Raw genomic sequence first — 14,366 nt, 5'->3', positions numbered from 1 at the left:
TCTTTGCACAGCTTGCACCTTGGGTCCTGTCTACTATGGTAGACCCCCGTACTTAGAGCCTGTTCTTGTGCTGCCATGATCAGAGCCTCTGTGCTGTCCTTCAGACTGGCCTTTTGCAGTCACTGGTAGGATTTCTTGATGTCAGCTACTCCCTCTATCTGTCGATGATAGAACCCATGGAGGGGCTTGGTTTTCCAAGATGTTTCCTCTTCTTTCTCATCACCTTCTGTCTTCTGCTGCCTGAGGTACTTAGCGGTTTGTCCTGGAGGGCCATCTTCCTGATGTCCTCTTGGATGCTCCTTGTTTCATCCTGGATAGTGGCTCTGACACTCATTAACCCTCAGCCCCTCCTCTTTTCGCTTATCGTACAGTCTTAGGGTGCTGGACTTCAGGTGGCACCCTCCGTACAATGTGAGGAGCTTTCGTGTCTTGACATCTGTGGCATCTATCTCCTCCTGTGGCCAACACATTATTCCAGCTAGGTATCTGATGACTGGTATGGCATACATATTGATGGCTTGGATCTTATTACTACCATTGAGCTGGCTTCTCAGGACCTGCATTACTCTCTGGAGGCATTTGGTTGTGGCTGATTTCCTCCTCCTGTGACGATGACTGTTCTTGCTCTGGGAGGTTGCTGTGGTCTGCTCTCAGGTCCACCAGCTAATGGGCACTGATGTTGTGTGATGCCTCCTTATCCCATTTATATATATTTAAGATAATCTGATATTATATTATTAAAATTATATATATATATATATATATATACACATTTTCATTTTCAGAACCGCTTGTCCCATACGGGGTCACGGGGAACCGGAGCCTACCCGGCAACACAGGGCGTAAGGCCGGAGGGGGAGGGGACACACCCAGGACAGGACGCCAGTCCATCACAAGGCACCCCAAGCGGGACTCGAACCCCAGACCCACCGGAGAGCAGGACTGTGGTCCAACCCACTGCGCCACATATATGTATTCCTCCCCAAGAGTTGAAACTGTATACTGGAGCTATTAACATGGCTAGTAGTTCAGAAAATTAAAAAGCCTAATTTGAATTATAGCAACTTGATACTGGAGTACTTTTAAACCTGATACTTTCATACTTTACTCAAATAAATTTTTGGACAAGTACCAAGTAACAGTACTTCAGTATTATTTATGAGTACTATTCTCACCTTCAATGCTCAGCTTTTTCTGAATCCATCTGTGATTTGCTGTGCTCTCATCCTCCTCTTGGACTTGCACATGTGCTCACACTTTAACATTGTTCTCATGTGATTGCTTCCTATGTACTCTTAAAATTATTTTAAATTAACAACTGCATTCTACTGTATTGTTTTAATCCAGATATTGTAAGATACACTAAAAAAAAATGTATATAGCATATAAATAAATAAGAAATTGAAAGTAATTCCTGGAAATGTGGAAGCTTTTTATAAACATGTGGTTTTACTTTTCAACAGGGAGAAAGTATCAAATCATAAAATATTAAAATATGCTTGAGTATGGGTATCATACAGGTTTTCCCTCACAGGTTAGACAACAGAAAAGCACAAAAACTCCTTGAAAACACTAGCACATGAATAAATGAATGAATTAATGAACCCTCAGGCTTCATTTGTGACTCACTTGCTCTTGCGAAGTGCATGTTCCACACTGTGGCCGCGGAACTTCTTATAGTAGTCAATGAAGGAGAAGGGCAGGTTAATGTTGAGAGGGTTGCTCCTATCAGGAGCAGCAGCTCGCTTTCGGGACTCAAACGCAATCATTAGGTCTACCCAGGCTGCTGGTCGCTTAATCTTGAACTGATCAATGAAGTCTGGACCAAAGATCTGGCAGAGAAGCTTCTCAAACTCATAGTCGACACCTATAGAGCCATAGGGTCCACCTGAGAAAGGTAAAAATGAAACAAATCCATACTGTTAAGATATTTATTTTATCCACATGGTAAAACAAAGTGAGAGAGCAAGCAAGCAAACAAACGAACCAAACAAAACTCCCCAAAACAAAAAATATAGAAAAACAAACTCAACGCTGTTGATCTTTCACACTGAAAAACCACTGCAATGGCATAAGAGTGAAATCCCAAAGCAAGTAGTTAGGGTCATGTGCCTAATTCTGTGGGTCAGCAGCTTTCCATCTATCTTTGTTATGTTACCGTGGAAACGTGTTAAAATGTTGGATATTGGTATACTCACTTAAATATTTTGCCAAATAAAACTACCCCCAGCTCATAACTCACTCATGATCATTAACTGCTTGACCAAGTCTGACTCACAGAGGTCTGTAGTCTATCCTGGAAGCACAAGACTAAGTAGAGTAGCCACACACACACACACACACACAAAGTAAGGGCTATTTATAGTCACCAATTCACATGAAACAAATGTCTTGGAACTGTGGGAGGAAAGTCGCACTTTAATGGGGAAAAAAAAAGTGTGCCAGAGTCAAACCTAAATACATACAGCTCAGTTGTTGTGACACAACAGCTCTGCCTACTATGCCACCAATGCTGCCCACTTCATAAGTCTCCCTTAAAAAATTATGAAAATATCAAAGTGCTGTGACCTAGGAGAAGGTCTCCAAATCCTTGTGAGTAGGATGAGCACTGTAGCATGGTTGTAAAATACAGGGTGGATTTACCTGAGGCTTTATAGAGCTCCTTCAAGTGCCCCTCTGGGAGGCGGATCTGGTGAACTGTCAGATCCACAGTGCCCCCTCCACAGTCCACCACCACATAACGGTCACCTGGGAACGCAGGCCGAATGCATCAACAAGAGGAAATGGTGAGTCATGTGGCATTTAACAAGCTACATGCTGTCCTCCGTGGAACTGCCCTCATCCCCGAAACAGGATCCCATTCAGGATGCAATCTGGGGACACGCACTGTCAAGCAGAACCGCAGGACCATGCCTTGCTAATGCACTTCAGCCCAAGTGGGAGTCTGTGACCCAGATTCCCAAATTGACGAAAGCACCATCACCACATAATGGAGTCAGAACTGAGGACATTAGTCGGAATGATTAGCCAATTCCCAGACTGTACCTCCAACAGGATTGTATTTCAGGTTTTAAGACTTGATTGCATTGACAGGGATAGAAAAAGTTATTGTTTTTTTTTTTCTGATCTGTATAGTGCAATGCAACAGCAGTGAAATGCTGTATTTGGACAATGACGTGATACTTCCAATTTGTTTTCCTTCTCGCCTGTGTAATATATGACAGAGGCTTTGCCAGATGTCTAAGTGACATCATAGAAACCTAGAGACATCATCATTAAGATCCCTAGGACTGTTATGCTCCTGTATATTAAATGTTTTTAACCCTTTCTGGTCAAAATTTTACTCCCCAAAAAAGTGACTTTATGAAAATCTAAACAAACAGTGATCAAATTATATGGAAAAAATTTTCTGTCTTTCTACCAGCTACCATCAAGTAGCAGAATACTATAGCCACCAACTGAATGCATAAGAGATTGTGACTATGGGTAACCTGAGGGATACCGCCAGCAGTGTTAGAAACAGCAAGAGCAAATACTGTTGGGAAGCAAAGGGAAAAGAAGAAAAGAGAGAAACTCTACCTTCTTCCAGCTCCGACCAAAGCTCTCCTATGACATTTTCCACCAAAAAGGTACGGCTCTGCCGGTTGCGCCGGACATGTTCCTTGGCTGGTTATTAACAGAGAAAGAATGACCGAATATGAGGAGGCGAAAGCGCTCGGTGAGGCTGTGTAACATACTGTAAGGCAAGCGAGAGAACGTCAGGGCAATGTGAGAGTGCATGTGAGAGCTCCTTGGCCCAGTTAACCGGCCACTTTCAGTGATCCTGTTATAGGACCTAGGGACTAACATCTGTGAGAGTCATACCTCAGCTTGGGGGGGGGGGGTGTCACAATATATTAAAGATCAGTGGCACCAGTTTAAAATGGCCTTTAATTTTTAATCAAGTGAAAACTAGGAAAAAATACCTCACTATCCTGAGCCGGCCATATATAAACATGAAGAATCACCTGCAACAATAATTTTTACTGACCCGTATCATATGATTTAATTATAAATAAAAATATTAAAACTCCCTTACAAAGACAGGTTGTCTTAACTGGAGGAACCTGAGTACAGAAAGGGAGCGTCCAGGAGACACAAGAGCTTTCTGCCCCACCCTCTCAGCTTCAGATAAAAACAACACCAAACTGTTCAATTTCAAAATAACCTCTTCTCAGTCTGACCTGAACACTAGAATATAACTCACTGTGTCCAAGAAGAAAGAAAGCATCTCTGTGGATGTGCAATCAGAAAAAGTCCATAAACACAATCTCAAACAGCTGGTTGTCACTTTTTACTTCAATATAAGCAAATGAGACATCTTTTTCTGTCTTTATCATATGGAGAACAACAGCTCCATTGATTAAGAACTCTGCCAATCAAAACACACACTTTGCAAAAATTTAATCAAAAGCCCTAATAGAAGGAAAAGTGTCCATTGTTTGCACAGCACCAGGATTAAAGTCAATCATTAATGAGCTCCACATTCTCGGTGAAATCCATGGATACCGAAGCTATTCTGGGAAACACTGGCTACCAAATAGGGCAACCAGAGCTATGGAAGCTTCTGGCTGATCTGATGCAACAAACCAGGCACGTTACTGGAAAGACAAGAGCACCATGCTCCTGTAGAAAAGGTTATAAAATGTCTATGCCTTAAATATTACACTTCAGCAAAAGAGAAACCTTTCTTTGCTTTAAAATAGCTTTGCAACAGCAAGAAATTCTGCTACTCAACAATAACGGCACCGTGCTCATGCACATTTCCGAAAGGATATGCTTGCAGCAGGAAGGACACATTGATCACAATGGTCACATTTTCAGCACAAAACCAGATTACATAAATGTGACCCTGACATTGTCAGAACGTTGCCATTATGCAGACATCCCCACATATGGGAGCTCAAACATTATGCTGCAGGCTGTGAGGATGCTGAGGGTGAGCAGGGTGGGGCTGAGAGACTGGAAGCCTAAAGTGTGAGGAAAGACAGGGAGGAAAAGGCAATGTGAGCTGGGTGGGGGGAAGGGGGGTGGCTGTGCTGTACTACAACACTTTCCTGGAAAAAGAAAGAAAAATAAAAATAAAAATAAAAAACTAGTGCTTTGAAAAGTTCTCTAACTTCACCACTCAGATTTTTACATCTCAAAATGAAACTGTCACTGTAGTCTCAGTTTTCTGGACATCATGTCTTAACTACAATGCCCAGCAGCATCACAGAAAACTTGTCATTGTATGTCTGAAAACCATACTTCTACTGACTTAGGACAAATGTAGAACTGTCCCACTAGCTTACCCAAAGTTGCAAATTTAGAGAGAGTTCTTTGTCGTTTGTAGTGAAAGAAAACCTTTTAATTGTAAGTTTTAATCCAATTTGGATTTTCTAACAACAAATCAGAACATCTATTTCAGTCTTCAAGGTCTTGAAGACTTGAATCAATCTTCTGAATAAAGCATCATAAATTGGTTCTTCCTGAAAGTCATTTAATCTTTTCAATCATTTAATGGGGAAAGCATTAAGAATGTGTGACATTTAGTTCTGAATTCTGCATCACAAAGGACACGGCCACAGCTGTTCATGCTTGTCATAAAGACAGAAAGTGACAGTTTGGCCAAGGCAAAGATGTCAAATCACATTGTAAAGACACAATTATGTCTTTTCTTAACACAAGTTCAAAGAAAGTAAGGACTATGATTGCCTTTATTTTGAACACTAATGTAAAATATAATTCTTTTAAAGTGTTTAGCTGTACTATCCTTCCTACACTACCAGTAACGGTGGCAGAGGCACAAGTGTTCACAACTTTTATATTTATGCCTGCTTTTTTTCTGTGAATGCCCCTGAAAAACAGTTACAGTCTACAATATTACAATCTGTTAGGAAAAAACTAAAAAGTGGTTCAAAACAGTCAAAATAAAAGAGGTATAAGAACAACTTTTTTTTAAAATTACATATTCTGTCATAAAAGTTACCTAGACCACAAGAATTGTTTGAAAACAGCATGAAACCACAATTATTAGACTTTTTCAAGTTCAATTCAACTTCTGTTACAAAGAAAAGTATCTTATCAGCATTTTGGAATTCTCTGGACAGTAGAGTAAAAATAAATTTCACCGTAGAGCTATAATCCTACCACTTTTCAGTATGAGGGCATTTTTATTAGAGAAGTAAAAAATGTAAATCATTAAGTGCTATGCTGTCACTTTTTACAGCAGTAAGTTAAGCACACTTTGTCATCACTTTTGTTATCGTATTCAATAGCCGCAAGGCCCAAAAAGTAAACAGGCTATAACATGCATTACAAAAATGTAGAATAGCAGCTAGTGTAAAAGTAGTTAGAAGTTACTGAGAGAAGAAAAAAGCAAAGGCGTGAAGCATTGGGCACCGAGCTTGATAAAATGAAGTAATTTTCTCACACCAAGTGACAAAATCACAGTATTTTTCCCATATTTGTCTTTATGCAAAATCTATCTTGCCCGTATCTGAAAATAGTCCTAGTTTATGGAATTTAAGGACATTTATTCAGGGGTATTAATTCTGACACAGACAACTGCAATGATGCCCACATTGTTTTGATAATACTTTCACAGTTTCTAAAACCCTATTTCCATTGGTGTTATTTTACAGATCTACCAACAGTTTAATGCCCAATGAAGGTTTACATCCAACGAGAGGAGCTCCTAAAATTACCAAATAAAGATCCTTCTGTATAATTTTTTTTTCAGGATTAGGTTGAATCTGTGCCCACAAACTAGCACGTGTTATAGTATCACTTTTGTTTTAGAATACACTTCTTAAAAACACAAAATCTTCAGCTTTGCTTCAGATAAATAACAGCCCAATGTCCAGCGCATTTCTCTTACAGTTTGACAATTATTTTCTGAGTAATGAAGGAAATGCTTTACTGGTGAAATAGCATAAGACAGTTCCAGTACATGAATATACATATGGCTGACAGTATGTGGATTTACCATCTAGCTTCCATGTGTCGAGCATGTGGAGAATGTCAGTTAGTGATGCATTAAATGGTTTCATTGTCTATGCTCTGTAAAAGAGCCTGTATTTCATACAAAAGGCACCCTATTGGCAATGGAGGACATCACATCTAATTTGCCACACCTCGGTCATTAAACTAAGGACTACAGAACATCAAATTAGCATAAGCTTACATCTAAATAGATCAAAATTCACTGGTTAGAAACCATCATATTCGAATGATTTAGTTGACCGATGGCTTAGATGCCGCAAGAACGGTGGAACTGGAAAGCTTTGAAGAAAAAAAAAAAACTAAATAAAACTAAATAAAATAAATAGCATGTGACCAGGTGTGCTATTCAGTCCCATACCAAGGCATCACCAGCTTTGTGAAATGAAACTGAAGTGCTGGACCTTTTCAAACCTGCCTGACGAGCTCATCAGTGGGAACCAAAAGAGCCTTTTCAAGATGTAAGAATGACATGTGAGGAAGGGAAGAAAAGGTCTCTGTGTGTGGAGAAGCAAGAGGGCATGCAAGGAAAAAAGGTGGGTGGTGCACATTTTACCCCTGATTTGCTGTTGCTGCTTCACAGGCTGGCAAATTGGAACTGGATGTCATTGTGGTGCAGGATGGGCTACATCTCAAAGTAATGCATTGAAAAGCATGTCCAGATTTTTTTTTATAATACACTCGAAAATACTAAGAAGTGTGTACTGATCATGTTTCTTGTATTTATTGTTGCATATATGCAATCAATAAGTAGCAGGAGCAAGCAGGAGAAACAGATGATGTGGGATGTACAGGACTTGAAAGACAAGTGTAACTTCATGCATTTCTACAGGAAGTGATTACACAAACGAACAAGGAATTCAGAGTTCAAAACAAAAAGTACGGTTTACATGGAGTATGATATAGTAACGGACACTGTGTATACTCTAAGAGATCTGACAACTGTTCTGGCAAAGTAACTACAGTGTCAGTCTCCAGAAATATACACACGCATCTTTATAATTGCCTTGTAAATGCAAGATCAACACAGTTACATAGAAACAGGTGTATGTTTCACCTGGAAATAAATGAGTATCAATATGAATTGAAAATGCAACTGAAAGTATTGCTCACTTTACAATGCAGTCTACCCAGCCCTCTACGGTAATTTGGTCCCCACATCGCCATTGCCAAATGTTCTGTGCACCGATACCTCCATTACCTTTTTGAAGGAATGATGGTTCTTGGTCTATAAAAGTGACTCCACACCACCTCTGAATGAATCTCACAACAGATTACATGAGACACTCAGATTTGCATCAGTTTTAATCAAAAGGCCAAATGAGTGCTACAATTTTTAGTCCTCCTCCTTAAACCAATTCCAGGGTGGCTGCAGCCTTATTATTAACAGTACATTCAAATGGGGCATGTGTGGCACAGTGGTTTACAGCAGCCACCTTGCCTTGCGCACACACACACACACACATTTATCTGAACCACTTGTCCCATACGGGGTCGCGGGGAGCTGGAGCCTAACCCGGCAACACAGGGCGTAAGGCTGGAGGGGGAGGGGACACACTCAGGACGGGACGCCCGTCCACCACAAGGCACCCCAAGCGGGACTCGAACCCCAGACCCACCAGAGAGCAGGACCCGGTCCAACCCACTGCACCACCACGCCCCCTGCCTTGCAATGAAATCCTATTATTATTTAATGTAAGAGTAGAGGGGATTGAGAAAGAGGAACACCAAAAATGTACTGATGCAAAACCAGCACAAAGCGTTTTCAGTCTAAACACATCACCGCATGAGGGTTGTGGAGGTTGTGATGCTGGAGGATGATCAGATGATCAGACTGAAATTGTGTTATTGTCACTTCTTTTCAGAATGCTACGATTTTAAAATAATCAACAGTGTCTGCCAAAGCAAAAATTAAAGTGTTTAAAAATTTAGGCGTGCACTGCACCGGAGGGGTTTACCCTGTGTCATCCCTGCTCCCACATTTTCCGTGGGGCTGTAGCCATTCATAGCAGTTTTGGAGCTCAGGTCAATCATCTGGTGGAGGCGGAGCTTGCGGCAGTAGATAGAGGCAGCCTCTGGCTCCAAGGCAATGATGAGCTGGTCGGGATTGTCACGAGAAACCAGACCACACTAAAAAGGAAGATGGGGGCACAGCACAGACAGGAAGTGCAGAAGTTAGGCCACTTTATGGAATGTGGACAAAAGAACCGCAAAGCAAACTATTAAAGGAAAGCAATTCTAACTTCCTTCTGCTTTAATTGTAACTTGCTATGTCTCAGAAACCCTGGGGGAACTTTAGTTTGCATATGTTCAATGTACTCTTACTGGCACAGCTTTGTTTGTACTGTTACCGACCTTTGTAACAATAAACAGCAGTCACAAAGAATATGAAAATCATCCGAAAACGACACATACAGCAACAGTTTTGAAGTGAGTGAGAATTCAGACGTGAAAAAATAAAAGGGCAACCTGATCATTAAGACAGCTGAAATGCATACTTTATAAATACATTTATAAGAAAAGACCTCCCCATCTCCTAGTGCAGACTGCTCCACTACTGCAGTGAGAAAGAACAGAGGTACGCAAGACCGGGGTTGTAGGGGGAGTCTCTGCTCTTGTTTCCTCGGAAGAATTAGTAATGATCCAAGGATGAACGAGGATGCTGAGTCACTGCTGATGCGCTACACCCCCTCCCTAACTCCTGCACATGCTCTCCTCCCACTGCAGATATCAGGTGATGCAACTAGTCTGCAGCACCTCTTGCTCTCCTCAGCACCATACCTCACCCCACCCCTCACCAAAGCTCCCCCCACTGCAGACAAAAACCAACTTGCCAGTACCCACCACTAGCCTGCACTACACCTCCTTTTCGGTATCCCACGCTCTCTGCTGCCACTCCTCAGTGCCGCCCTACCATGTGTCATCTGTCTCAAGCAGGGAAATGACTGCAGTACCACAGAGCACAGGAGGGGGGTGGGCAGAAGGCCTGGCACTGCCACACCCAGGTTGCTGCTGATCAGCACCAGCACAGTGCCGGCGATGTGCGTGCAATGCATTATTAATAGGCTCTTTGCAGGGTTGCTGAGGTAATGCACACTCATCACGACATCCACGGACCTACAGTGGCATGAAACTGTCACCAGAGGGAGTCTGTCCTTGTACAGGTAAAACTTTAACGCTTTCCGGGAAGTGAAAACATGTCAATTCTACAGGCTGATTTAACTGTAACGTGGCCAGCTGGAAGATGTTATTTTAACCCTTTTCTGTGACTGATGATACTTTGCAAATTTCGTTGCTCTAAGATAGTTAAAAGGTGTGCAATTTTACCAAGACAGTTTCCTACCATTCCAGAGAAACAGTAACAGACTCAAATTATTGAGGTAAGGAAGCTCCTTGTCTTGCATTACTGCATAGATTAACATTTAAAGTTCTGCTCAACGTATAATTTGTTCAAATTCAAGAGTGCCACACCGCAGACTGCAACTGCAAAAGGAGGTCTCTGGATAGGAAAGCTGTCTGGAAAACGTGTACTATGGTCTCTTGCAGTCATTTTACACCAGCGGTTTGTACACAATAGTATCTCAAAAGATTTTTTGTAATCTGAAGGATTCTCTATGGCTCCATTATAGACTGCACAAAATCACTATCTGAAATTATGATAAGGCTTTTTGACCCACCACTATCACCACACCCAAATACTATGTTGCCCCTGGGACAAAGCTCTAAAACCTTTAGCTCACCTTGTATGCTGCTTCTCTCATGAACTGCTTGGCTGGCTGCTTCCAGATGGCCGGGACAGTGATCACCCACCTCACATCTTCATTTCTGAACTCTGTGCCCGCCTGGTCACTCAGCTCCTGCAGTGAGACAGGGTCCAATGAGTGGGTTATTACTATAGTAGTCACTTACAGTCCATCTTGACTCATTTACATGTATTCATTTAGCAGATGCCCTTCTCCAAAGTGATGTACATCTCAGAGAAAATGCAATTTGTGCATTACATAAGGAGAAAGAGACATAGTTGCAGAGATGTGATTCTTAAGTAAACCTAGTTTGTTGCTTTCCACTTGAGCATTCCACTTGAAACAATTCTCTGTCGATACTGATGCATGATAACATCAGAAAAGCTATTTTCAACAATTTCTTCCTAAAATCTATTTGAAAAGTGAATTTTTGCAGAGCAAACCAACCCAAACCTTATTTATCTTTATTTTAAATGGGAAAAATAATGTACAGGCATGCTCTGGTATACAGACTACCAGTTAACAGACTTTCAGTATAATGGCCCTAGAAAAGCCGTACCCATGTCTGGTATACAGACCGACTGCTCCCAGTATTACGGATTTTTTTGCGTGTTTGAATCAGAAGTCATGAATCAATCAGGCATAGATTTATCACCAATGATGCTGAAGTCATGAGCCAATCAGGCACAGACTTTTCAACAATGCATGATAACCTCTTCTTAATTTTGCATTGTTTTTCAAGTTTAGTTTTGAGAAATTTTTCTTTTTAGTTTTTGAATGTTTTTCCTTCATGTACATTTACATTACATTTATTCATTTAGCAGATGCTTTTGTCCAAAGCGACGTACATCTCAGAAAAAGTACAATTTATGCATTACGCAATGCATGTACCTCTATACATTTAAGTGAGGTTTTAAAACTCACTTCTTTCTGACTCAATTCCCCCAATCTCGTAAGTGCTCGATAAACGTGCACATGTTTATGTTGAACAATTTTTAATAGCAATTTAATATATGCAGTCTATATGCAGCTACTCATGTAATGTATACTGGTTTATCCGGTTGTACGTGACAAATTGACTGTTCTCAAAAATCATGTGTCTGCACCCAAATCTCTTGTTCTTTTGATGTAATGCACCTTTTGAATTGTTCTCTGAGATGTACATCACTTTGGAGAAAAGCACGTTAAATCAATAAATGCAAATATATTTGTCTTTCATATGTTTGTCTATTTACTATACAGTAGTCTAGTAAACAATAAAACTTCCAAATACAGTCTGTTAATTTCCTTGATTGTTTTTATCTTTCTTGAAACTGTGTTTGGAGGGTATTAGTGGAAATATTCTGGCATGTGCGTAAAGTCCAGGAACACATAATTTCTTTCCCATTTAAAATAATGAGAAAGGACCTCCCAGGTTACAGGCTTTTGGTATAAGGATCATTTCCAGAAACAAATTAGGCTCATATAACGAGGATGCCTTTAATCCTGAGCCACAAAAAGGCTCCCCTTTTTTACACCAAACATTCAAATTTCCTGCCTTATTTTTTCAAATGGTGATCGTGCACTGGACAAGTGGTTACTTAAAATGGATGGATTCTGTTGTTCTTTTGCTGTTTTTTTTTCAAATGCTGTTATATTTTAATTAATTATATTAAAGAACTCAATAAAAGCTGAGGTACAGTCCAGGGAAGGAAAAGAAAGAGGTTTGATTTGAAGGCTCTGGTGGAAAATATTGTGGTGGCAGACATGTATGGGTGCTGGCTACTTGCCTTGTGCAGTAGATGATATGTATAAAACCTGTAGTTTGATTTGAAATTTCTGATCTTGTAAGGTATTTCTTGCAAGTGTGAGTTGAAACCTTGTTATGCAAATTTTAGGTTATAAATGACATGTGCAATGAAATCTAAATTCTTATAAAATGACTGCATTCTGTGGGGGAGGCCTGTATAAATGCCTAAATTGCCAACAGTTTATCAAACTTTGCAGCAATTCTTCCAGATTGTGGCTGACGGGATACCTTCAGAGCTTGATCCTTGAAGAAGGCAAGAGCATATGCAAATATGTCCAGTGCTTTCACTCGCTTCCCATTGGCTGCATGGAGGTCTGTCTCAATTGAGAGGTTCTGTAGAAAAATACGACTCAGCTGAGGATATATCCATAGGACAAGTCATTTATGCTTGTGTGCTTCAAGTAAAAATAACAAATTTCATGTAAAAAAAGACATTATGATTTTGTGATATGTTTATGCACCTCCGTTATATGTTCGTTATTTAAAGCACCGATGGAGAACTACGAATGATAGGGATTTTTAAGCGTGTTTACCGCTGTGGTGTGAAGCTTCATCTTGAACTTCTCCAAGTAGAGCCAGTGCTTGGACTCACTAGGGTCCAGATCATGATAGAAGTCCCGAGCAGCATAGCCAAAACTGTGGAACTTCCGGTCAGGGGTCAAGAGAATGGTTGTAGGTGTCTTCTGATTGGACACTCCTGGGTCTCCTCCTTCCCACCGCCTGATAAGAGGAGGAAGTGGCACATCTATGAATTACAGAACCTACTATGACCTCAACAGAAAGCAATCCTGATGTCAATCAGGTTAGATTTAAACACTGTCTTAACCCTCTAAAATACTTATTTAAACTTATTTTAGTAAAAGTGACAAAATAAACTGGCCAACTGTGAAGTGCTTTATCCTTGCTTTCTTCCTGCTGCCCTACTGGGCAAATTTGAACAACGGCTGACTTCTGTCAGGGAAAAAGCAAAGATTTGGCAATTAGAGGAAGTATAATTAGCTTCTTTACCACAGAGCTCAGCATATGTTTGCTCACCACCTGATAAGATTATCAGATGCTTCATTCAGCTCAACATGGGTAATTACATGACTCATGGGAAGACCACCCTTAGCCACACGGTGACACAAATAAGCTGACATTCTGACAAATATCTTGTCAGAATGTTCACAATAAGTGGTATGTAGTTAGCTTTTGGTGCTCAGTGTTTAAAGAACTGGACAGGATTCAATTATTTTGAATTATATTTATCAGCTAACGTACAGCAACTTGACAAGGACTGTAACTGATACCAGCTGTGTTTTTTTTAAGAATTCATCTTGGGCAATTAAAACTGTTGTTATTTTTATTAATTTAGCTGACACATTTCTCCAAAGTAACTTGACAAGGCTGAACTACCAATAAATATTCACCCATTTGTACAGGTGGGTCATTTTTACTGCAGCAATTTAAGTACCTTAGTCAAGGGTACTACTGCTGGAGGTAGGACTAGAACCTGCAACTTTTGGATGTAAAGGCAGCAGATGTAACCACTACACTACCAGTGACACACACAACTTCAGGACACTTTTGCACAGTTGTAGAAAAATATGATAAATGCTGCAACAAAAACTTGCTTTTTTGCATTATGTTATATAACAGACACAACTGTCACTTTGGAAATCGAACTAGCACAGGTACACTTTGAAACCAAGCAAATATAAGGGATGTTGACTTTAATAGGTGGGATTATCTTCACTGCTTGCTCTAGTGGGCTGTGAGCTAAATGCCTAATAATAATCCCTGTAAATCATTCAACCTCCATAGGCTGAGGG

At 40.5% G+C, this 14,366-nt stretch overlaps 1 protein-coding gene across 5 annotated transcripts in view; it reads right to left on the bottom strand.

The window, feature by feature from the left end:
• hspa12a (heat shock protein 12A) overlaps window positions 1-14,366 on the bottom strand; it is a 79,012-nt gene that overhangs the window by 6,211 nt on the left and 58,435 nt on the right. For 4 of the 5 annotated variants that reach the window (XM_018724982.2, XM_018724983.2, XM_018724980.2 and 1 more), the window contains 7 exons: window positions 13,089-13,275; window positions 12,784-12,888; window positions 10,764-10,880; window positions 8,982-9,153; window positions 3,580-3,666; window positions 2,644-2,748; window positions 1,630-1,888 (listed from right to left, as the gene is read on the bottom strand). In XM_018724982.2, coding sequence (XP_018580498.1) covers window positions 1,630-1,888; window positions 2,644-2,748; window positions 3,580-3,666; window positions 8,982-9,153; window positions 10,764-10,880; window positions 12,784-12,888; window positions 13,089-13,275 — 1,032 coding nt within the window. The remainder of the gene's footprint in view (window positions 1-1,629; window positions 1,889-2,643; window positions 2,749-3,579; window positions 3,667-8,981; window positions 9,154-10,763; window positions 10,881-12,783; window positions 12,889-13,088; window positions 13,276-14,366) is intronic. The other variant, XM_018724984.2, reaches the window with a different exon arrangement.

This window comes from Scleropages formosus, chromosome 8 (genome assembly GCF_900964775.1).
Source record: "Scleropages formosus chromosome 8, fSclFor1.1, whole genome shotgun sequence".
NCBI lineage: Eukaryota > Metazoa > Chordata > Actinopteri > Osteoglossiformes > Osteoglossidae > Scleropages > Scleropages formosus.
This window is presented reverse-complemented; position numbering and strand designations above follow the sequence as displayed.